This window comes from Leptosomus discolor, chromosome 1 (genome assembly GCF_034619465.1).
Source record: "Leptosomus discolor isolate bLepDis1 chromosome 1, bLepDis1.hap2, whole genome shotgun sequence".
NCBI lineage: Eukaryota > Metazoa > Chordata > Aves > Leptosomiformes > Leptosomidae > Leptosomus > Leptosomus discolor.
The window spans coordinates 196,298,165-196,323,722 of record NC_141391.1 but is presented as its reverse complement, the minus strand read 5'-3'; the positions used below and the strand labels follow the sequence as shown (position 1 = coordinate 196,323,722).

The window sequence follows — 25,558 nt, the reverse complement described above, 5'->3', positions numbered from 1 at the left end:
AAAAAGAGCAAAGAAAAATACAATGGCTTTATAAAGCAAATGCTTTGTGCTAGGCTCAAATGCTGCATAAATGCTAACTAGTTCTCACAACTACTCTGTTAGTAAGCTTATAAAACATAAAGGTTAAAGTCAGCATAACATTTGTAAGTCCAACTTTGACCCTGGAAAACAGACTATTTAAAAAAAATACTATTTCCTTTCTCTGTAAAATAAAACAGAGTGAATGAAGCATAGCTAGTAAGTAGCCAAACAACAACATACTGTTACCATTCCCATTTTTGCAGATGTAAAATGGAAAGATAAAGAACTGGAGTATGGAGAGGAAGAACTCTGCAATTCTCATTTTTTACCCTCAATAATTTCACCAGGTTGCATAAGAAGTGAAGAATAAAAGAGCAATGGTCTTTAATTCCTCCAGGAAGAGTTCAATGAATCGGTTGATTGCATAGATAGAGAAATCAAGGAGAAAGATCGAGGGCTTTGAGAGGAGACCCCAGGAGCTCTGAGCCAAAGTTGCTGCCTTTGACTGCTACTGCCAAAGAAGACTCTCCATCAGAGGTGACTTTCTTCTCTGACAGAAACCAATATTATCTGTGTATTTCTGGTCACATGTGGACATTGGAACAGACTACAAGAAGTGAATATATTTGGGTAGGTGAATCATATTTTTGCATTTACCTCTTTACTCATGAATGAAAATTTTCCTTCATCTGACTCATCAACAGGAGCTTCGAAATCAAACTGGCTGTTTCCAACCACAAATTTTTTACCCTATGGAAGAAGAAAGTTCAGCTTAGAATTCACACAGCATTACTAAGCACAATAAAATATTACCAGGCAATATCCTGTTCAGCACTGGAAGTTGTAAGACCAAATGGAGAGGGCTAACCAGTTAAAGTAATCTTTTAAAACAAAGCTAGTGAAACAAGCCAGTGTAAACTGCTACTTTGCTGGACCCCTCCAACAATTGTTAAAAGTGGAAGCACCAAGCGGTACAGATAAATAAAGAACATATTTATCACTCTGTTTTAGGGAGCAATAAGAAAAAGCCAAGAGATGTGAATACTGGATGGCTTCACACATCAGATGTGTTATCAACACAGCTGTGTGAATTCTGCCCTTTAAAGTTTTCCCTGTAGGGATCCTGGGCAGAGCAGGAATGCAAGAATTGCATGGGAAACTGGAATGAACATCTCTCAGATATTGCTGGCTTTGTTTCTCCTGCCTCACTATGACTCCAGCTGTGTTTTCACAGGATAGTCTTTGACTGCAGCACCAGCTTAAGGGTATTTCTGCCTCCTAGACACCTTCTTTCCCCTCTCTTCTCCGTAGGCCCTAAATCCATTCATTGCTGCCTTTAGGCTGCAGCACATATCAACCTGTGCTGTACCGGGAAAGCTCTCAGCCTGGCTGTTCTCTGATCCAATCGAAGAACTGAGCTAGCTCAAAATCAAACACATCACCCCACGACCCTTTTTCTATGCTGGGTCATTCTCTTGCTCTGGCCCACAGAACAGCTGTGCAAACAGCTTTGCAAGAAGAAACAGAGAAAGAAAGAAGTAGCAAGGATATTTTCAGAAAGTATTGTTGGTAAAGACTTATGAAATCAGAACCCATTGGGGGACAAGACCACCCTCACCTTTATAGAATCATAGAATGCCTTGAGTTGGAAGGGACCTTCAAAGATCATCTAGTTCCCCCCCCCCCCCCCCCCCCGCCATGGGCAGGTACATCTTTCACTAGATCAGGTTGCTCAGAGCCCCATCCAACCTGATCTTGAACACTTCCAATGATGGGGCACCCACAACTTCTCTGGGCAACCTGTTCCAGTGACTCACCACCCTCACCATAAAAGATTTCTTCCTTATATCCCATTTAAACCCACCCTCTTTCAGTTTAAAGCTGTTATCCCTTGTCCTGTCACAATAGGTCCTGGTAAAAAGTCTCTGTCTTTCTCCTAAGCCCCCTTTAAGTACTGAAAGGCTTAAAAGGTCTCCCTGGAGCCTTCTCTTCTCCAGCCTGAACAAGCCTAGCTCTCTCAGCCTGCCTTCATAAGGCAGCTGATCATTTTTGTGGCCCTCCTCTGGACCTGCTCCAACAGGTCCATGTCTTTCTTGTGCTGAGGACTCCAGAGCCGGACACAGCACTCCAGGTGGGGTCTCATCAGAGTCGAGTAAAGGGGCAGAATCACCTCCCTCGACCTGCTGGTCATGCTTCTTTTCATGTAGCCCAGGATATGGCTGGCCTTCTGGGCTGCAAGTGCACATTGCCAGCTCATGCCCAGCTTTTCATCCACCAGTACTCCCAAGTCCTTCTCCACAGGGCTACTCTCATCCTACTATCCCCCAGTGTGTATCGATATTGGCGACTGCCCCAGCCCAGGTGCAGGACCTTGCTGGTGGCCTTGTTGAACTTCATGAGAACTTCACTTTGACACCTCCTGTGGATATAAAGAACTATTCCCTGCTTTTGTCCAGAACCATGAGTCTTCAAGTACATGCCAAAAAAATAATGGTTACTCTGGTTAGTAAGTTGTCTCCTGCTGTCATCTAAGCCTCATACATGAGGATCTTTTCCTTTTTATTTGTAGCTACTTCTTCAATGCTGGAATCACTAGTAACTCACGGGCCACTAGGTTTATCTAATTAGTGCAGTGGAAACCTTTCTTACTGCACCTTCACTGTGACAGGCTGGGCAGCAGATGCAAGAGCACATTGGGTTTGGGTTTGGAGAAGGAGGAGCACATGCTTTAACCAGGTAAAGGCCCTGACTCTAGTTTCTGGGAGGTTTAAGTTATAGAGGGAAACAGACCTTTTACTTCTTCCTTCTCAGAAGCTGCATACAGAAAATAAGCTACTGACTGAGCTCTGAAAAGCCTTTTCTGAAAGTTTTACAGCCCATTCTGCTTTACAGAAAACATCTACATAGTCCAAGTTTTAAAGCACCTCAAAAAGCTCTCATTTGAGGAATGCTGCCTTGCTTTCCCTACTCTAGGTATTTCAATACACCATGTATTTTTCAAAAGTGTTCAAATTCTGCTGCTGCTGCGTAAGTCTTTCCCACATGCTTAACAGAAGGTGCTGGGAGAGACAGGGAGCATGTGTGACAGCTGCTACCTGAAGTGAATTGAAACCGGGAGTTGCTATACCAGGCTCTTGAGCAGAAGGCCACAGAGCTCACATTCAGCAGTCTGGGTGCAAGAAGACACATGTAGCAAACACTGGAAAGCGGGTTACACATCAGACATGCATGACAAAGAGAAATCCAAATGGGAAACTGCTTTTAATGAAAATCTTTGAAGGGCTAATAAGGTTATCTTGATGCTGGTACACCTGTCTCTTCTACTGTGCCAGTCTTCAAGGACTCAGCTGGATAAGGCCTCTCAGAAGTTGCATATAATATGACTGATCAGGACTAAACTTTCCTCTCAACCGCTTGTCCTGGATAAGGCTATTCCCAACAGAATGACAACACTTTGGATTTACTTCTCCTTCCTACTGAAATTCTTTCAGAGGAAGGAGAGGCAGAAAAACAGTCAATGGCTCCTCCTCTTTAAGTCTATTTCCCTCCAGTGGAAACCCTCACAAGGACATTGATCCATTGTACTGTTAGTGTTCACAAGTTAACAGGTGCATACAAAATGTGTGAGTTTTGCGATAGCATTTTAGAAGCCATCCACCTCTCCTACTCATTGAGTAAGCCAGAACCTTCACTGCTAATCTTCACTTAGAACTAGAGGTGCTTATATGCAGAATGTTGGCTAGTGTACTTAGTCACCCCCGATAAAGCAGGTTGTGCATTGACCTTTTAAGAAAAGCACAGATTAAACCAAGTTAATAGAGCTAGTAGTTCAAAGCAACAATAGAACATTCATTTTTGCTTTTTTAAGCAAGAATTTGGGCAAGGAAAATGGGAGGAAAATGGATATATACCAATGTCCTAATCAATAAAGACCTTAAATGTGCTCATAGCTGCATGACTGCTAACTCCAAACACATTGTAATGCCCAGCGTACCCTGTGGCAAAATCGTTCCACATGAGAAGCCACACGCTATTTTGCATTTGAGCTGTGGGCCAACCCCTACAAAATAGCCATCCATGGCTTCTCCTGAGCCACCCTGCCCTCCATGAGATGTTTACCAAAGACTGAGTGTAGGTTATGCCCTTACTCAAATGAACTTTTAGTAACCGAAGTTATTGCTTCAGATAGCACAACCCCACAGGCATGAGTGCCTGTATGATTACAACTATTTCATGCCTTATTTGTCTGTTTTCACATATACTTAGAGGTCTGTGTATACAGCTGTAGTCACTGTGTGTGCCTATTTAAGTCCTGGCATTGAAGGCATTATTATTTTGGTTAAAAATGCACCTCTGTACCAGGATATATGGAGCTGCTCCCATGACAGGGATGACGTTCCCACATGGCTCTCACCTAGGAAATATTATTCTGACACCATTTGACACTCATTGCTCTCCAGCATCTTTCCAGCCTAGGGCCTATGCATTCATCTTACTTCTTACAGAGACTTGAATTCCACGTAAGCCTTCCCAGTTTCACGCTAAACAAATGTCTGGTCTGCTAAACACTGCTACCCATGACAAAGCATTCAACCCACAGAATATGTCTCTGCCTTTGTTAAATGTAATTGATACCTCACAGAAAAAAAACAAACCAACTACCATTGTCAGAAGCTTTTTCATTCCCTTTTCTCTACCGGTAGTTCAGAAAGATTAAAGTGCTTATATGATAAACTAGATGAAGGAGTTTTTGGGTTCCTGCTGCTGTTCCTCCTCCTTGGAGGAAAAAACCACACAAAACCCCTCAACCCTCTAGAAGTCAAATTCAGCATATCTAGATTATGCATCTGCCCTGAATTTGTTCTCAAGAGAATGGGCTCTTCCACTTACATCAAGGGAGCAGGGAAAGATTTTGCTCTTGTGCAAAAAACAGTTCTTCACAACGTTAAACAAAAGAAATGTGAGTAAATTCTCTGGAATACTTTTCTATTTTTAGCAAAGACAGCTTGTGGCCTTTAAAAGAAGTGTTGTGTGCCACATTTTGCACACAGTCAGATATCCTACCAGGGACCAGTCCTTGCATCTTGGAGAACATACTCAATTCACCAAATTGCTTTTCTTTGTTCACATATATTTTAAGGTCTTCAAGCAAAAATGTTATTTTTGAACTTAGGTTTGTATAGCATGGTCTTGATATACGTATAGTGTAGTGTTACACAGCATGGTCTTCATATGATTGTAGAGCTTATGTGTTGCTTTTTACCCTTCTCTGAATACACTTCTTACATTCTTACTCTTCAGACCTGTTTACCCTTTTCCATCCCTTTGCAGTGTAGCAGAGGTGACAGGACTTTGTAAGCTATACAGTACTTCAATTTGGCAAAGGAAAAAAAAAACAACCTCAAAAACCAAGAGCCTTTCCCTTGACAGATGGCTGGTAGTTAAAGCAATTGATGCAATCTCCAGCATATTTATCATCAATTCACATTTACACAAAGACAACACAGAAACAAACAATAGAAACTAAGAACAATACGCAAGATATCTCCTAAAGAAGTGGTTTTTTACGCTTTGTTTTTATCAAACAAAAATATAATTAAGTATTGTCTAGGTTATAAAACAATTAAAAGCTGGAGCCAAACTCTGGCTTCTTAGAAGCTCCGTAATTTACTTTCTGGAAGCAAGTACTGAGAAAGAGAAGCCTTTGCTGCAGCTGAGAAAAAACCTTATCCTCTGGTCTGATGGTCACACACACACACAATAAAAAAGGAAAAGATTTTCTTATCCAAACTAAGAAAATATTTAATTTCTGAGTGCATTTTTTTTTGTTTGAAAGGTGAAAACTGAATTAAGCATACTGAGCGATGTCATTCTAAACACCAAAAAAAAGCGAGTATTTAATTGGAAAAAAGATATGAAACATTCTCAATTCCTAAATCTCCTCTCATTTCATTAGACAAAAAATAATTGTCAAGTGTTTCAGTAGGTCCAACTTAACACTCTTTAAAAAAAACCCCACATCTAGTAGTTAAAATATTTTGTCCAGCTCTGATTCTGTCTTGGTGATGACTCTACCACAGTAACCAATATTATACCAAACTTGAATGCATAGGCCTTTTTCGTCTTTAAAAACAATTACGAGCACAATCTCCAAGGAATACAAACTAATACTTTCGTTTAGAGGTGTGGCTGCAGTTTAAGTGGAATTCAAATGACAGCTAGCTTTGAATTAATCTGCTTACCCGATAATAATCTAGATGTCTTCCCTCAAAATACACTGTTGTTTGGTACTCCATAGGTATTATTGGAGGGTTAGGGTTTAGAAACTGCGGGCATTCTTCTTCCTGGGGAGAGAAACATTTTATATATTATTCCAAATAAAAAGTCTTATCACAACAAGCTCCAATGGCCTTCGGACAATGGAATGATTGTTCTGAAGGACTTCATGCTTAAAATACAGTGACAGATTTGATTACACCCTTTCAAATTAGACATGCTAAAAATGACTGCAGCATATGTCAAAGCTGTGGGTGATTATCTTTCCCAGCCTTGAAATCGTGTTCCTCCCATTGAAGCAAAATAGTAAAAGGAACAAAAATATCCTTTCAGGAGTTATTCAGTCTCGCTGCCCCTCCTCAATCACACCCTTAAATTCCCACCCCCACACTGTCACTAAAAAAAACCCACCTTACACTTGTGGAGTGAACTTCAGAATAATTTTTAAATCCCTATTTCAACCAACTGATATGAGAGAAAAAGCAAAGAAAATATTGTTCTAATAAAAACCTAATAATCTTATTTTTAAACATTACCATATTTTGTTTAATCACTTCCTGTATTGAAGAGGACTCTTCACAGATATGTCTATTCCAGTTCCACTGGCAATTCCATCTATTGCTTGCACAGGAATAGCATCTACAAATATAACATGATAGTCATGACAAACTGTCAGGCTTTTTCCCCCGCTGACAAAAAAAGTAAATGAAATTCCATCTTTATTCATGGAGGGTACATCAATCTGTTATAGTGTCCCTACTATATTAAGCTGAAAACTTCATAGTAAGAACAGTTCAAGAACCCCAAAAAGCTATTTTCTCCCTTAAATATTTGAGGAAGGATCAGAAAACCACAGCATCTCACACAAACTTTGAGATCAACTCTGAGAGGACTGGAAACTACCTTGATCAACCTTCACACTTAAGGATGAACTAAGTGGGGTTTGGGTTGGCTGCGCCTGCCCTAGGGCATCAACATCTCGAACAGGGCAGATGATGGGGCAGAGTCAGCTTTGACTGTTCCATTTACATGCACCGCAACCCAAAGCACCAATCTATCATTTGAGGGAACAAGTAAGTAAGCAGATGTCCACAGAGCTCTCCTGCAGATACATTAGCAGCTACAGAAATGGCAACCCAATGAACTGGTCTTTAATTATATGTGCCATGGATATTCCTATTCCATGTGGTTTATGTTATGGGCTCACCTGGTGCCTTTCAACCATTTTTAAATTCCATTAAAATGTAAGAAAAAAAGGATTTGGACACTGCCAAATTTTGAGAGTGCCAAAGGCTTAATTATGAAATGATTAAGTAACTCAGCAGCCAGTTACCTGAAACACCATGCTAGAGGATCTAAACACCTAAGTTAAGAAGATGAAGTACTTACGGCCGATTTTCAAAAAGATTCATTGCTTCTTCACAGTCATAAAAAGGGTAAGTATGTGATGCAAAAAATATCTTGTTCTTTCCAAAGGTTAACTGAAGTGGGACTGAAACATGATCTATCACAAAAGAAAAAAAAATCTAAGTGGTTGTTGAATTCTTTAGTTCTTGAGCTGAATGCTACAATGATAATACTTTCATTATTTTACAGGACATAGGCAAATATTTAACTATACTGTTGACACTCTGGATCTCATGACCTGTTACACCTTAGATCTACAAGCTCTGTTTTGTCTTTTTAAGCTTCACAAAATTTTCAGCACATGGTTGTCAGAAGAAAAGCAGAGATGGGATAAAGGGAACAAGCAAAATTACAGAACAGCTTTGTTTTATGGAAGTGTTTCTCAGCAGTTCTATCATCATGCTAGAATTTTAAAGAGTCTAGAAGAACAAGAAAAAACGAGTAAGAAGGTAATTGAACACAGATGAAAACTGGCAGGAGAACAGTAATTTTAAATAAAACATTTTCTTAAATATGAATATGTCTGCATGTAAAATGTTTCTTTAATTTGTGGATTAAAACTGTCATCGTCATGTGAATTAAAGCAAGTGATCTTCATGGTTAACGTCCAACAGTGCCTGCAATGCTAGGTTACCACAGGCACTTGTGATCTTCAGTTTGCCGTAAATGATTTCTCCACAAATGTACTTCTTATCTGGATTATTACTGAACAAAGAGTGGAAAATTTATCTTCAGAAACTGGTGCTTTCCTCAGCAAAGCTATTTGAAATACCTTTTGCAGAAATCATCAAGCCCTTGTGACAAGCTATTTCACAAGCTATTGAGCAATTTCAAACTCTGCTTTCCTTGAACAGGTTCTTGGAAGACCATCAACTCCTTGGCTGGAAGTCACTTTTGCCTGCATTGGGTCTTCTTGAATATTTCAGACTGGCAGGAATTCCAAAGGACTTCCTAACAACAAGACTGCAAAAAAGCATCTTTCCTTGCTAGAAATGTCCTGTTCCCTTTGGAACCAACCACAACTAAAGTAACCCAGACTCCTCCAAACTCAATAGGGTTTCTTAACAGTAAGTGGATGGCTCAGGACTTCTTGTCGCATGCTGCCAGGAACCACTGCCTGTGTTCATAACCATCTGCTTTCTCCTGAAGTGTCTGCCAAGCTTCTGAGCATCTTTATACGACTACTGAGCATCCTTTCAGATGGATCCCTGTGCAACCAACTCGGGCGTATTATTTCTAGATGACTTGATTACTCCGATGCCATGCCTGACAGGCTTCTAGTCTCACATTTTATGCTGGAAGACATCAAGATGTCATGTTTATTAGCCTGGTCGCTTTGGGTCCTGCTTTACGAAATATTTAGGGAATGTGAATTGGCCCTAAATAATGGAGTGCTGTTTTACACTTAGCATACTCTGATATCATGAAACACCCCAGCTAGTTTAAAAATTAGGAGTGAGATATCAACGTCATTACATCTCCTGCAACTAAACCTGGATTTGCATAAAATCATAGAAACATGAAATAGTTTGGGTTGGAAGGGACTTTTAACACATCTAGTCCAACCCCCCTGCAGTAAACAGAGACATCTTCAACTAGATCAGGTTGCTCAGAGCCCCATCCAACCTGACCTTGAATGTTTCCAGGGATGGGGCTTCTACCACCTCTCTGAGCAACCTGTTCCAGTGTTTCACCACCCTCATCGTAAAAAATGTTTCCTTATCTCTAGTCTAAATCTACCCTCTTTTAGTTTAACACCATTAAGCCTTGTCCTATTGCAACAGGCCCTACTAAAAAGTCTGTCCCCATCTCTCTTATAAGCCTCCTTTAAGTACTGGAAGGCTGCAATAAGGTCTCCTCGGAGCCTTCTCTTCTCCAGGCTTAACAAACCCAATCCTCCTAGTCTGTCCTCACAGGAGAGGTACTCCAGCCCTCTGATCATTTTTGTGGCCCTCCTCGGGACTCGTTCCAACAGGTCCATATCTTTCCTGTACTGAGGACTCCAGAGCTGGACACAGGACTCCAGGTGGGGTCTCACCAGAGTGGAGTAAAGGGGCAGAATCACTTCCTGTGACTGACTGGCCACCCTTCTTTTCATGCAGCCCAGGATAAGGTTGGCTTTCTGGGCTGTGAGTGCACATTCCTGGCTCATGTCCACCTTTTTGTCCACCAGTACCCCCAAGTCCTCCTCAGCAGGGCTGCTCTCAATCCCTGCATCCCCCACCCTACACTGATACTGGGGATTGCCCTGACCCAGGTGCAGGACCTTGCACTTGGCCTTGTTGAACCTCAGGAAATCCACACAGGCCCACTTGTCAAGCTTGTCCAGGTCCCTCTGGATGGCATCCCACCCCTCAGGCGTGTCAGCCGCACCACTCAGCTTGGTGTTGTCTGTAGAATTGCTGAGGGTGCTCTTGATCCCTCCGTCTATGTCATTGATGAAGACATTAAACAGCACTGGTCCCAATACACACCCCTCAGGGACACCACCTGTTACTGATCTCCATTTGGACATTGAGCCGTTGACCACTACCCTCTGGATGCGACCATCCAACCACTTCCTTACCCATGGAACAGTCCACTCATCAAATGCATATCTCTCCAGTTTAGAGAGAAGGATGTTGTGGGGGACCGTGTGAAAGGCCTCACAGAAGGCCAGAGAGATGACATCCATAGCTCTTCCAGTCATAGAAGAACACTAGGTTGATCAGGCAGGACTTGCCCTTGGTGAAGTCATGCTGGCTGCCTCGAATCACCTCCCTGTCCTCCATGTGCCTTAGCATAGCTTCTAGGAGGATCTGTTCCATGATCTTCCCAGGCACAGAGGTGATGCTGAGAGGTCAATAGTTCTCAGGGTCTTTCTTTCTACCCTTTTTAAAAATGGGTGCCATGTTTCCCTTTTGAACCATTTCCCATTTTGACCTGTTTCGGCCTTAAGAGAATTGAAAGCTGTCTTAAAAAGTGCTACCAAGTACCAGTTTGACAGTTCACAGCTTTTCTGATACATATTGAAGGGTTATCCTCAGGGGGACCTCTGCAAGCTGCAAGAGCACCTGGTTTTGGGTTTTTTTGTTTGTTTGTTTGTTTCTGTTTTTTAAACTTGAAACATAACCAGCAGTGCTGTGTAACCAGTTTTATTCCATGTGTCTATGCACCAAGATATATGAACATGAACGCATGAATAAAGCACTATCTAGGAAATGGCACACGAATTATGGTTTGCAACAGACCTTAAGCATATAATCAGTGGTTCAGAACAATGATACAGACTTTAATTATATGATTTTTCCACTGGACTTACTATTGCAGAAGCTGAAGGGCACATAGTAGAAGAGGCAGAAGGCCTTATGAGAGAAAGGATGGCCTTGTGACACAGACAGAAAACAAGCCACTGAACTACAGCTGACTAGAGTAAAACTAAGACATCAAAGATGAAAAACTTCACATCTGAAATGCCTATGTGGCTCTTCTGGCCCCAAAACTCAGACTGATTAGGGTAAGATTACAGTAGCTGGGTTTTTTTTGTTTGGGATACAGAATAGAAGCTTTCTAACTCCATGTCTATGCCTCTGGCAAGCTCCAGTTTCAGGTTCTTGGTAGAAACATTGGGAATGCTACAGCTTGTATATATAGCAATGGAAAAAGTTTAAGCAAACCTTTTTTTTTAAAAATGTTGGAATAGACAAAGTTCAGCAATAGACTATTTGGGGAAAGCGATTGGAAGAGGAAAAAAACCTTGTATGCAGCTCATATAAGAGCATCCCACTAGAAGCAGCAGGCTGTGTTCTGTCCTCTTGTTATACATGGAGGGAAGCAATATGCTTTTACCTTGACCTTTTGGTGTTGGAGGAATTATATCAGGCGGATCACAGATAATAACCCCTTCCTTTAATTGAGCATCATGGGTTGTTTCACCAAATGTACAAAAAACCTTGTCACTCTCAGTTAAAGTTGGCAATGGACTTACAGTCAGTTCCACCTGGAAATAAAATGTAAAAAGGGTAAAATATTTGAAAGAAATGAACCAAACCCAGTAAGATTTATGGTCATAGAATTTAAACTGCTCCTTTTTTTTTTTTTTTTTGGCTAGCAGTGATATTCTGTGATATCACAGAAGATGGTTCTCCTTTTCAATTTTTATTTCTCCTGTTTGCTAATCTTTTTTTTTTGTACCCCTACCAATTTTTCCAGGCTGGGACTATGTTGAACTACACTTTTATAAAAACCTCTTGTCCTGTCAATGCATTACATTAGAACAAAAATGTCTGTACAGACACACCCAAAGCTTTTTATTCTTGTTCTCAGCATCCAGTTTAGCACCAGTAAACAGAGTGGTTAATGCCTGACAAAATTAAAATTACATTAACCTTAGGTGTTACTAGTGAATAATGAAAGCAAGGGTGGCTGGGCTGGAAAAGCTGGAGTTCAAAAGGGCTGAACAAAGAAGTGGCTTCCTCAAGACTCAATGTACACGCAAGAAACCCACTGAGATCTATCATTGCTGCTGAAAAAGGATTTCTGAGTGATGGTGAGATCTTAACCACCCCAAGGAAATTATCAATACACAGTACATGTTGGAAACAGCAAAATAAAATGGGAGAACTTAGCAAGGAAAGAGGAGAAAAATTAAATGACATTTTGGATGCTGTCCTTGATTTAATGCTTCAGGTATGTTAATTATTCAGTTTAACTTTTTCCATTTTGTATTGCCAGTAGAATTGACAATCATCCCTTTCTCACTGAAACCAGCCCACTATGTTATGAGATGCAAGTTTTTTTGGTGATTAAGGGAATCATGAGGAGACAGTGACATTAGTGATGTTACAGGCAGCATGTAAATGCTCATTTGAAGCTGGGTTTTGTTTTGGGTTTTAGGTATTTTGGCCTCAGATGCTGATATAAGTTGACAAGATCCAAACTCAGAAAAGGTGTGGATTTTAAGTGGACTGGTTACACTCTACTAACATTTTTATTCAACATAGAAATGGCCTTAACACAATGCTGTTTACATCATTTAGGAATGAGATTAAAGTGACTTGAATGAAAGTCTCTTTCTTTCTGATTAGAGGGATTAAAAGTCATTTTACTGACTGCTTGTTAAGCGCCCCTAGGAAGCCCTCAGTCTGCACTGACATGCTCCATTTGGAGTTAGAGCAAGCTATGACACCCTGATCACACTCTGAATTCTCAGTTTTGTTGCCACAGAGTCGTTTTGCATGCTGAATTTACCTTCTCCATGTACCCAGGCAAACTTCGCTGTGTAGGCAAATCCACTGCTGATTTTAAAGCAACAGCTTATGGCTTCACTGCTTGCTTAAGTTTATGCTCAAATAAGCTGAAAGGGCAGCATGAAATCTCCCCTACCAATTACTTTTTATGGGTTATACAGCATTGTGCAACACTTTCATAATATTCATATAAATGTAAGTGCTTTATCATCCATACTAGTGCACCATTTTAGTTTACAGAGAAGGTCAAAAGGAGCATTTCTCAGAAGAAAACATGAACTGCAACCTGCAAAAACAGCAGGCAAGAAAGAGTACTGTGAGAAATGCCAGCAACCGAGATACACAAAACACTATCCTATCCCTAGTCTCTGCTGTGCATAAAGAAATGCAGATATTTATCTTCCTGGTTGACACATCAACGAGCTTCAAGAACATGTAGGGAAAGTATTTTCTTGACATACCTTAGCAGGGGCCCTGCGACTCATATTTAGAGGATCTGCACTAATGATAGTCATGCATGTGCCACTTGGACTCCACAGCCAGTGGTTCTCCTCATCAGCTGTTCCACAGTCTGTCTTCTTTGTGCACCTGACAAACAGGAAAAAAAACAAAGTAAAGCAAAATTATAGCTGGACTCTGCTTTCTCTGAACTATGCAACAATTTCAGGATTAGAACCTGAAATTACAACACAAGATGACTGGGAATTTGCTTTAATATTAACTATTCAGGTTGCTGTTAGAGAATATTTAATAGAATAAGTAGTGGAATAAGTATCGATGGTTTGAGATCTCAAAAACAAGTTGGGCAACATACCTATACTATTTTGGACACTACTTTGGATTAGACAACCCAAATCTATACAGAGGCAGTAATATTTAGCACTAGAGCCACCAGGTAATGGAGCCACTGCCTGAAGATCTGAAAGCAGGCAGATTAACCCTCATGGTAATATATAACAAAGTCCTGAATGAGTGGGCACAGCCTGTTTTTTCTGCAGGTCAGGTGGCAGACACCTATGTGTTGCCAGTAATAACACTCCACTTATGAGAGTAAAATGCAATAGAGAAGTATTGCTGGGGACACAGGCTTGCAGAGAGCTCTTGTGAAACGGTATCACTAGAAATGTTACTTTCATAGTGAATGTTTTCATTAACTCCTGCCACTATTTAAGACCTCTCTCTGCGAGGGCACTGCTACCATTACGGGAAGACAATAGCGGTTGTGCAGCCTCAACAAAAAAACTGGGAGATTTTCCCAGCTCAAGCACAGGAAGGACAGAAATAAGAGATGCTGCAGTGCAGAAGCTGCATATGTGGCTACAAAAGCTTGTTGAAGTGTGTGTGGGGACAGTCTCACGCGTATTCTTTCCATTCAGTGCAAAGTTTAGGAGAAAATGCTGTAGGATCTCTGGCTGCTGTAGCAGAAGATTATTAACTCATCAGGGGCTTCAACACAGTGCAGTTGCTGCACAGTTCTGTCAACCCTACCCTTAAATAAATCATTTACATTCAAAGTCTGCATTCATAAAATATACCCCTAAACACACTATTAAGTGCTGCACGTGACCATGAGACAGAACTTGCTGCAGATGAGAAAAATATTAGAAATTAAACACTTTTTTTTCTCCCCATTGGAAATAAATACTAGCAAATGCAAAAATTTGTGTTTGCCTGTTCTCAAAGACCATTAATATTTTGAGATATTGAGGTCAGTGGTCATATCAGAAACCTGAAGGGAAATCTAGAGAAAATTGCCTTTTGTATGATATATGACACGGCCTTCAACTCCCAGCAGCCCAGGAGGAGTTTGAGGTGTACATTCCAAATCCCCAGGTTTCATCCACAGCAAACGAAACCCAGGCTGGAAGAGTTACAGTATATTACATAAACCCACATGTACTGCATGAGTTTCTCTGCAGTGCTCCATATTACGCTACACATCAGGCTGATAGGTAACTTAATGTGATAGTTCACATTTTCAGACAGGAAGCTAGAAGCCTGAAATTCATCTGCATACTATAATTAAATAGCCCCTTTGTTCCAACACCAAGTACTTAGAATCACGAATTCCCAACCACTCATGCCAAGGGGTTAATTAACTTAGTAGTCAAAAAGAGAGCTGCAGGACAGCTCTTCCCTCTCCCCACTCCAATCAATGCAGAGTGCAAAAAAGAGACATTCCAGAGCTGTTCAGTGCTGTCCTAGTTTACATCTGTTTGAATATTAATTCAGTTAACCTCTGCAGATAGTCAGCCAAATGCTCTCCTACAGTTAGGTGAAGGTTCAGTGTAGCTACACATCTTGATAGATGACATTTATATAAAACCAGCATTTGAGCTATATACTTTATTTCAGACATGAACAGTTTTTTCTTTTACGTTCTTTTTTCATACTTTCCTGCTCTACTTAAAATATATGCTATATTTTCTGAATTTTAAATAGGAAGCACTCTTAATTTCTGGTAGAACATTCGACTTTACAGTTCAGAGAGCGATAAAGCATGCAGTTAGAAGAAGTACAGTGATTTTCAGTACCAGCAGAAAAGTGTATCTTTTCCCAAACAAACCACATTTGCAGAAGTCAACGGGGACTTATTTGTGTGCATGGAAGATTGATATCAACGTTTGTGTGATAAAATTACATCACTATCAGGAGTGTAAGGATGAGTACAAAGAGCTAGGATTGCTACACCGAGCAATAACCCACAGCACGTGTCAAAATTTGACCTATTCCACTGCCTGCACTGGAGAAAATACCAGCAGCACTCACCTGCCCTCTCTCACGCACCAGCCGCAGTATGGATCCCTCGCCTGAGTACACTTCTCACAGTCTGAATATTTGTTGCAGTCCTGCACAGGTAGCCGATGCACCTAGAGAACCAAAAGTAAGGCAAACCGTAACAGATCTGAAGAAGGCACAAGGGTTGTACAGCACTGTTGCCTGTGGCAGAAGACCTGGCCTTGTATTATTATGATCAGAGCTCAGCTTGATTTTAAGAAAATACATGCAAAACCAGAGTCTGGTTATTTGCACCTTAACAAAGTCCAAATTCATACACTTTTCCTGCTTTTTTTCACTCCAATATTCTCTGATGTCTCTTCAAAGTAACATAGGACATCATTGTTATAATCAAGAAGCATGAGCAACTTGTACAAAATTGCACTTTTCAGTTCCTCCAGTTATATTACTTCTGGAAATCCACGTTACAGCAGCCACCGCAGGACAGAAACTGCATCAACAACTCTGAATTTAAGAAACAGCTACTGCAGGATGGATACTTTCAAAAGGCTAACTTGGGACTGGCTAGATAATTTTTTAAACACAGCTTTCTCCTCTCCATATCACTGGCATGGAGACGAAATCGTTTGGAAATGTGATTGTCAGTGGCACTTTTAGCCACAAGGCATTTCAGAAAGTCTGCAAGCATGAGAGAGCCAGGGCACTTCGGGTTACTGCACTTCTCCATGCATAACCCTCCACCACGCAATACTTTCATGAAAGAAAATGGAAATAATTATGACAGGAAGCATCAGGAAAAAAGAGCATCATCAGTTCTCATGTCTCAGTCTCCCAGTAAATATACGGCTTCTCGTTTTGATTTCCTTTGGTGCTGAGAATAAACAATTTTGTCTTTCTTTGGTGCACAGAAAAAGGAGCCGGCACACAACCATCCCTTTTAGTTATGCTGCTGAAATGATGCAAGAGGAGAACAGGACATACGTCTTCCTGTCAATGACTATGTTTCACTTTCACAGAGTGCAAAAAGTCTAGCAACTGTAACTCTGAGACGCGTTTTCTTTTTTCTATCTTATCCTTTCATTTAAAACAACTGGCAATTCCAATGCTACTTTGAAAGTCTGAGTTTGGCCTTTTTCTTTCACATTTGGAGTTCGGTCTGACTCACTTAAGGAAAATGTCAATATTGGGTAGTTTTCTTGCATTTGTTAATACAGAGGTTTACCCTTTCAGCATTTTCTTGTTCCACAGATTCTTACCTAACTGGAGCTCAGTTACTGGCACTCTGTTTCACTAACTGGTACCCATGAGTAATTTAATATCCAGTGAATGGCTTTTTTATGACAAAGTATTTATTTCATAATTCTGGCAGGCAGAAACAAGCCCCAGAGATTGCCGTCTCTGCAAGTTTTATGTAAACTTAAAGGATTTAAAAAAACAAATAGCAGCTCCGTTTACAGCCAGCTTCAAAATGCAGAGAAACTAATTTTAGAGATTTTCTAATTGGCATTTGTAATCGAAGAGAGTGGTAAAAGCTAAAACAAGCAAACAAGCAAGTGATTGTGGTAAGTGACTGCCACAGGCTTCTGCTTTCCTCCCAGTTTGATATGTACCATAAGGAATTTGGGATTCTACCAGTGATGTAACAAACCAGCGTGACCACAGCAGGTGTGGTACATTCCTTTCCAAGTCCCCCAAGAAGCTGCAAGGGGTTTCTCCTGCTCTCTGCCCAAGCTCTGTGAACAGAGCAGGGAGGAGGGGGCTGCCTTTTGAAGGCATTTGCTCCAACCCACCCATTGCTATTGACACAGCCACAGAAGCTGGGAGAAGGGGGAGGAGAAGTGAAAGAGGAAAGTAAGAGCTTATGTCTCACTATGGCTCTTAACCTCTGTATCGTTCTTCCCTGTATTTCTCTCGATCTGATTTCTTTTTATAGGCTGCTTCAAGTTATCATCCACCATATCAGCACTTTCTCTTTGGTCAAGTGCTTACAGAGCCCAAGCAACTCGTTTCCAAATGCTGGAGCAGGCTGCATCTGCCAGGTAGCTTAGCAGTAAGCACACCTATCAGCGCAGCTAGCCTGCCCTTTATTGTTTACCTCATTTTAAATAACTGTAAACCATTTTAACTCCCAGGGCAGGGTTCTGATATCTCTGTTCTCACAACTCCCAGCCGTGTTTAACCCACAAGTGCACATTTCAGCATTCATTCTTCTCCTCTGGCTTACTGTACTTCATTTCTCCCAGCTCCGAAGGCTTCCATTCTCCTCCTGTCTATCTGCTTCTAAAAGTGGGTGGGACTGCTCATTGTAATTAACTCCTGGAGATGACAGTAATGTAATGCCATTACAGAGCTCCCAACTTTAGTTATTCATATTTAAGCTGAACAGGTTTTGTAAAAGAAAACTATTATTCACATTATTCAGAAAATGTAGTGTCTATGAGAGCTACTTGGAAAAGATTAAACTGAAATCCTTTCTTTGGCAAAAATCTGATGCTTTCTAAATTTAAACATTTTGTAGTGATGGAATTAATTTTTTTGCATATTTTCTCTGAAAAATTTGTCTGTGCCTTCCTAAATTTTACCAGTTCAAGCAGACTGCCACTAGAAAACTTGTCTTCCTTCAAGGTTGCTGCCATCCCTTACACTGCCCAGCAGCTCACGCCATAGCCTGGTGGAGACCTCAGTGCTTTTAAGCAATGTGACAGCTTGTCAAATGGAGTGCCAGGCTGCCTAGGCTTTTGTGGACAATGTTGAAGTTTGGAGTTCTGTTCCAAATCCGAACAGAAGCCAAATGAGAAGCATCAACTACTCAAAAAAACCCAAACTGTCATATTACTAAATGCTTTATCAGTCGCTTATCTGGCACTTTTTCCAATGAGGCTTCTAGTCTGAAAACCTTCAGCTAGAATATAACATTCCTGCAGCAGGAATTTATATTAGACCATTTATAAAACAGAGAAAGAACATTCTTCTTGCACTGTTTTTCCCAAACACTCTCCTTTCACAGCCCCCCTCATTCTGCTGCTGGAGCATTTCCCACGTCCCATTCTGTGTGTCACTGTCAGTGCAGATGGCCACAGCCTGTCACCCACTCTGTTCTGGAGAGCTGCTGAACCACGCGTTTGAGGATGGCAGCTCCAGCCACCACAAACAGAAGTGTCAGAAGAGGGTTACAGCTGGAGGTGAAGGAGCAACCTGGCATCCCTCTCACCTCCTACTCGCTTTTTTTTCTTTCTTTTGTTACAAACCTCCATTGTGCCTCACCTGCCAGCATAGAGAAGGGGAACCTAGAAAAGACTGCCTGTACCTTTCATAGCAAAGTCTAACTGTTCCTGCTGCATGTGCTAGGGCTGCCCGACTCCATGGCATGCTGGTGCCAAACATCTCAGCTTCATCCTTCTCATAGACCCCATAAGAGAGCTTTAGAGGTGAACTTACTTCCCATTCCCAATTGCTAAGGATCAAGGATATAAAAGTTCTCAAGTCACAACAACCAAGCTTAGACTTGAGAAAGGTCTTCATACACACACAGCGGGGGGAGCCCCACCAAATGGGGTGAATTCCAGGAACACCTGAGAAATGTATAAATCTCAGGTAAAGTTGCAGAAAAAGTGAAAATGAACCTGGTCCTTAATGCAAACAAGACATGTTTGTTACCTTGTGTGTGGTCATCACGTACAGATTTTCTTGGGTCTGGTCAAGGACCAGGTCATTCTTTATAGGTTTGTTTAGTTCAATAGTAAGAGAGCTGTACTCAGTTGCAGTGGATGACAGGAACACCTATTTCATGGAAGAAAGAAAGGTTGTTAATGTTGCTTTTTCCCTCCAAATATCATTATATCTGGCTACTGTTGTAAAAGACAATAAAAACAGTTTTTCTAAATGCATCAAGAACAAAAGGAGGGCTAAGGAGACTCTCCGTCCTTTATTGGATGTGGGGGAAAACATAAGGACAAAGGATGAGGAAAAGGCTGAGGTACTTAATGCCCTCTTTGCCTCAGTCTTTAATAGTAACACCAGTTGTTTTCAAGGTACCCAGCCCCCTGAGCTAGAAAACAGGGACAGGGAGCAGAATGCAGCCCCCATAATTGAAGGAGAAATGGTTAGCGAGCTGGTGAACCATTTAGACACACACAAGTCTATGGGGCCAGGTGGGATCCATCCAAGGGTACTGAAGGAGCTGGCGGAAGTGCTCACCGAGCCACTTTCCATCATTTACCAGCAGTCCCGGCTAACCGTGGAGGTCCCAGTTGACTGGAGGTTAGCAAATCTACAAGAAGGGTCAGAAGGAGGATCCAGGGGACTACAGGCCTGTCAGTCTGACCCCAGTGCCAGGGAAGGTTGTGGAGCAGATCATCTTGAGTGCCATCATGTGGCAAGCATAGGACTAGGAGGTGATCAGGCCCAGTCAGCATGGGTTTACAAAAGGCATGTCCTGCTTGCCTAACCTGACTTCCTTCTACGGCAAGGTGACCTGCTTGGTGGACAAGGGAGAGGCTGTGGATGTTGTCTACCTAGACTTTAGTAAAGCCTTTGACACTTTTCCCACAGCATTCTCCTGAGGAAACTGGCTGCCCATGGCTTGGACAGGCATATGTTTCACTGGGTAAAAAACCAGCTGGATGGCCAGGCCCAAAGAGTGGTGGTGAATGGAGTTCAATCCCGTTGGTGGCCAGTCACAAGTGGTGCTCCCCAGGGCTCAGTACTGGGGCCAGTTCTGTTTAGTATCTTTACCAACTGTCTGGATGACCGGATTGAGTGCACCCTCAGTCAGTTTGTAGGCAACACCAAGTTGAGCAGGAGTGTGGATCTGCTTGAGGGTAGGAAGGCTCTACAGGGGGATTGATGGGCCAAGGTCAATTACATGAGGTTTAACAGGGCCAAGTGCTGGGTCCTGTGCTTGGGTCACCACAACCTCATGCAGCGCTACAGGCTTGCGGATGAGTGGCTGGAAAGCTCCTTGGTGGAAAAGGACGTGGGGATGTTGGTTGAACATGAGCCAGCAGAGTGCCCAGGTGGCCAAGAAGGCCAACAGCATCCTGGCCTGTATCAGCAATAGTGTGGCCAGCAGGAGTAGGGAGGTGATCGTGCCCCTGTACTCGGCACTGGTGAGGTCGCACCTCGAACACTGTGTGCGGTTTTGGGCTTCTCACTACAAGAAAGGCATTGAGGTGCTGGAGTGTGTCCAGAGAAGGGCAACGAAGCTGGTGAAGAGTCTAGACAAGAAATCTTATGAGAAGTGGCTGGGGGAACTGGAGCTGTTTAGCCTTGAAAAAAAGAAGGCTGAGGGGAGACCTTATCACTTTCTATAATCATGTGAAAGCAGGTTGTAGTGAGGTGGGTGTTGGTCTCTTTTCCCAAGTAAACAAGTGATAGGATGAGAGGAAATGGCCCCAAGTTGCACCAGGGGAGGTTTAGATTGGACATTAGGAAAAATTTATTCACTTGAAAGGGTTATCAAGCATTGCAACAGGCTGCCCAGGGAAGTGGTGGAGTCACCATCCCTGGAGGTATTTAGAAGAGGTGCTGATGTAGCACTTAGGGACATGGTTTGGTGAGACTTGGCACTGTTAGGTTTATGGTTGGACTCAATGATCTTGAAGGTTTTTTCCAACCTAGATGATTCTATGATTAATGAAAATTCTGTGTTTAGTCAAGTTCACAGATTCACATTAGGGAAAACATTTCAATTTGAAGTATATGGCATCAAAAGCAGTGAGCAAAGCATAAAAGTCATGAAAAGAAATTGCTCACTGCTCATGATAACTAATATTTGTTTTTGTTTTTTTTGTAAATACTAATTTATTTTATCACTGTAAAATTAAAATTCTCAACTCAGAGCCTTTGCATTTGAAGGTGTTCAAATTTGTTGTCTTCCTTTATGGTAACCAACAGTTTCAGCTTAAAAACTCAAATCACGTAGTGGTACATGGCCATCACTCCCCTTCAAGCAAAATGTGTTTGGTGTTGCAGTCTTGACATTTTGACACCACAAACACATCAACCCTTGAGCCCCACACCACACAGTCAGCATTTAGCAGAGCTACAGCTTGGGCTTTGTATTGCCATCTCTATTCACTGAACGATCAGAATAATTACAAAATGAAAAGTTGCTCTTAAACTAGTATGGGCTTGAATAGAGATAAGGCTACAGCAGCTGTTAGATTACCTAAGGCTGTTTATATAGGGCTCTCAGTAGGTACCTAATCCTTCGGGAAAAGTGTCATTCAGGCGATGCTAATTCAATCTGTGTATTGGATAGCTGAGGTACGTCAGAAATAATGCGTTTTTTCTTTGAAATTAAAAAAACCAAGCTCCAAGAGAATTTGCTCTTGGTATGTGATCTTAAAAATCCCATTTACTTCTAGAGGAGAAGTATGCTATCACTACAGTTCACGACCTTTTAAACACCTTCCAGTCTTTTAAGTCCAGGTTGTTACCTTAAGAATTTTACCATCCGACGTTCCCAGAAAGGCCACGGTATGCCCGTTCTCCACAGCCACAGTGACAGCCGTGAGATTCATCCCTTCTTTTTGCAGTACTGGCTTCTCTATAACACCATTTTTACTTCCCAAAAGGTACGGCAAGTGTTCGGAGCCACAGGGGAAATTTTTGCTTGCATTCTAATAAGGAATAGCAATACAGAGCAACGTTAAACATTCAGATCACTAATTCCTAGCTAAGAATGAAGTGCAACCCTATTACCAGACAGTATAATACCCCTCAGACATAGAAGAGTAGAAAGAGAGAAATGGATTGTCTGGCCATTTTCCCCCAGCCAACAGGCAGCAATCAGAAAACAGTCTGCTAATTGCAAACTGCTTCAACGCTTTCACTTTCCAGGAGACATGGGGAGAGAATTTTTTTTGTTTCTTTTTCATAGTAGTACCACATTTTAAAAAGTAACCAGTTTGTTTAATTAAAATGAACATGTCCTATAAATTCGGTTGACCAATTTTGTGTTGAAGATTGTTTTTTAATCCTGTTTTTTTTCTTAATTTGCTGCTATCCATAGAAAAGCAACCCACTGGCAACTGTTTAGTGAACTTCAACACATTCCCTCTTCACTGCGCTTTAATTCTGAGCTTTGGGGAGTGCTACCAGAAGGAAGTTCATTCACACCTTGCTTTTCCTGCTATATTTGGTAATGAGACTATCTTTCTGATCTGAAATCCACACCTCCTTTTTGCCGGAAGCCACGGCTGCTCCACTTGTCACATGCAGGATTTCTATGTTTTATGCTCACGTCAGATGCAGGATACTGCAGTAACACTAGTGTTTGGAAGCAAAAAGTGTTCTTTTGGCTTCTTATCAGTGCTAGTGAGCTATTGTGTGGGAGGGGGCTGTGGTTTCATGAGATGAAGGATTATGGGTCAACACCAACATAAAGTATTCCCATACCCCATCTCTTCAGGTGCTCACTCCTACCCCTGGACTGTAGCACACCACTTCTCAAGCTGTGCTCAAACAGCTGCTGATGCAAGCATGTACCTTGCTCAGGTTGGGGAATTAAGACATCCTCCTAAAAGCTGCCTGAGTTATTTTTAAGGTGATTAACACCTCAACCTGGTTTAGGGTTGGCTGCAGTAACGAATGGCATGCACAAGTAGGGCCTGGGAATAGGGTGGTGTGGGCAAAGTCCACAGATGCTGAAAACTGCTTCTCAGACATAGTCACAAATTGAAGAACAGTATCTGGAGGGGTGTAACAGGGCCCACCAAAAATCTTATAGCCAAAGTAATGACAAGCCATAAAAAGAACATGGCCATCATGCTATGGAAGTATTTTGAGACAGAGCAAAGTACTAACACCACCTGAATATAAGAAAGATGCATATTTCCAGTTTTCTGAAAATTCAAACCCAAGTGAGAAAAACCACCGAACTCCAGATATCACCTACAAGATTCTTAATACCATTTAAAAACATTATAAATATGTTGGCTGAGACCAGAAATGCCTATAGCCATCATCCAGAAGCTGATCACGGGTGTAACAAATCACTGCATTTGACTCAGTAATTTCCATACCAGAAGGAAACCTTTAAAAGAAATGCATTTGTGAATGTGATGTCTTTTTTTTTTTTAAAGACTCAAAATTATGACTATCTTCCCACTTCTTGCTTGACCTGTTCCACAACCCCCAACCACATTCCATTTCTATAGTGAATCCAGCTTTTGAGTTTTCAGTCATCTGATCTCACTATAGTTTAGCTCAAAGCCACTCCAAAACATGCAGTTGTATATTTTTCACTAATTCTAACACAGATTCTAAAACTGATACTGATATTACCAGTCCATGTGATGCACACGGGTTTTCTGCTGCAAAAAGTTTGTAAAACGAGCTGGTATTCTTTTTAGTGTAGCAATCGTTCCGGTTTTTTTCCATCTTTTCATTGATGTGCCGCAAGGAAAACACACACATGGCAGATTTTAGAGAGCCGTCATCTTTGTTTACTTTGCTGAAGAGAGCAAGAAGAACTTTATCATCTGAGAGAGCATCCGTAGTTTGTTGCTGCTGAGCCATGCTCTCAGCCAGCTCTTCTCCTGGGGTAGTGACGTAAGCAGAATGACAGTGGTCATAGGCACCATCATCATCTTTGCAACCCAAGTCCATTTCAAAGTAGGAATAATAATGGGCATCATCTTTGCACAGACGTGCAATAAGTGTGCGGTTATTGACAGGCTGTTTCTCTTGCTGATTAAAAATAAAATAAACATAATTTTTATCCTCAAAGACTGCTACAAATTGTTGTGTGCTTGATGAGTGATAAGCTGACTTAACGGCTGCTGAGTCTGTATACATTTCAAAAATGTCTTTCCCATCCCTTTCGTAGAGCTGCCGAGTGCTGATTATTATCCCGTTATCATTTGGTCCATTCCCTTTCCCAACAAACAGCACTCGGTCGTTATTCAAGGAAGTAATCAATCCCACAGTTGATACATTCTCATCATTGCTTGCTACAAAGGACTTTTCTCCGCTACTGTCTACATAATACTTCTCATTGCTAATGTCCGCTAGATCTCTGATGGCACAGATTCCCTTAAAAAGGCTTCCACACACCACAATTGTTTTATCCACCTTGTTCAGCAACAATAATTTGTTGTAATTGTCAGTCAGTACTGCCTCTTTACATTGATTTTCATCAATGGGAGGTGTGCACTTTTTGTTGTCCTTTCTTGGACCTGTTTCTACAGATCTTATTACATCCAGGTTTTCTGTGAGCTGATACAGAGCATTTACCACTCCCAAATAGATTATCCCAGTGTCATTATCCACTGTTAGATGATTTAGCTCTGTAGCACTCTGAAAAAATTTCAGTTCCTCATTTCTGCATAAGGTGATGCAAAAACAGCTCAAAATGCTCAGTGTCCAGATCCATAAAGCCATTTCCATGTAATACCTGAAAAGGGAAAGAAAAGAAAAACATGAAACATATTGAAAAATGAAATTTACACAAAATTCAGCAGCATGAAGGTTTTCGTCTTTCATGATTTCAGACACAAACACACTTATCCTTATGCATGTGTAGACATCATGAAGATTATGGAAAGCCTCAAGTCCTAATTGCCTAGCAATTTAATACGTTGGGGAAGATTAAACAAGTTTATACGTCTAAATGATTATCATATAACCAACTAGATAATCAATCCTGTGCTAAAGCACAATGAGAACAACAGACAATTTGAAACAACAGAGACTGCCAAGAAGTTGTAGTGCTTTTCAAGACAGCTTCATATTGTGCGAGTAATTTATTGTTGAGATTCTAGAAATAAGCTGAAGGATCCAAGTGTTTTGGGTGGCTCCTCCTTAAGTGAGGGGGACAATTTACATGAAAGTGTTTGAGACAGTCGGTGTTGCAGGACTTTCCCCAGAAAGGACAAAACCAT

General features: G+C 41.4%; 1 protein-coding gene across 1 annotated transcript in view; it reads right to left on the bottom strand.

Moving 5' to 3' along the window:
• The window catches only part of PLXNB2 (plexin B2), an 83,269-nt gene extending 58,211 nt beyond the window's left edge, over positions 1-25,058 (bottom strand). Inside the window, exons 1-10 of the mRNA XM_086473542.1 lie at positions 23,961-25,058; positions 22,112-22,294; positions 19,329-19,451; positions 15,702-15,802; positions 13,394-13,520; positions 11,533-11,683; positions 7,687-7,801; positions 6,834-6,936; positions 6,264-6,365; positions 679-771 (exon numbers count right to left, since the gene is read on the bottom strand). Coding sequence (XP_086329668.1) covers positions 679-771; positions 6,264-6,365; positions 6,834-6,936; positions 7,687-7,801; positions 11,533-11,683; positions 13,394-13,520; positions 15,702-15,802; positions 19,329-19,451; positions 22,112-22,294; positions 23,961-25,058 — 2,196 coding nt within the window. The remainder of the gene's footprint in view (positions 1-678; positions 772-6,263; positions 6,366-6,833; positions 6,937-7,686; positions 7,802-11,532; positions 11,684-13,393; positions 13,521-15,701; positions 15,803-19,328; positions 19,452-22,111; positions 22,295-23,960) is intronic.
• Positions 25,059-25,558: the final 500 nt, after the last annotated feature.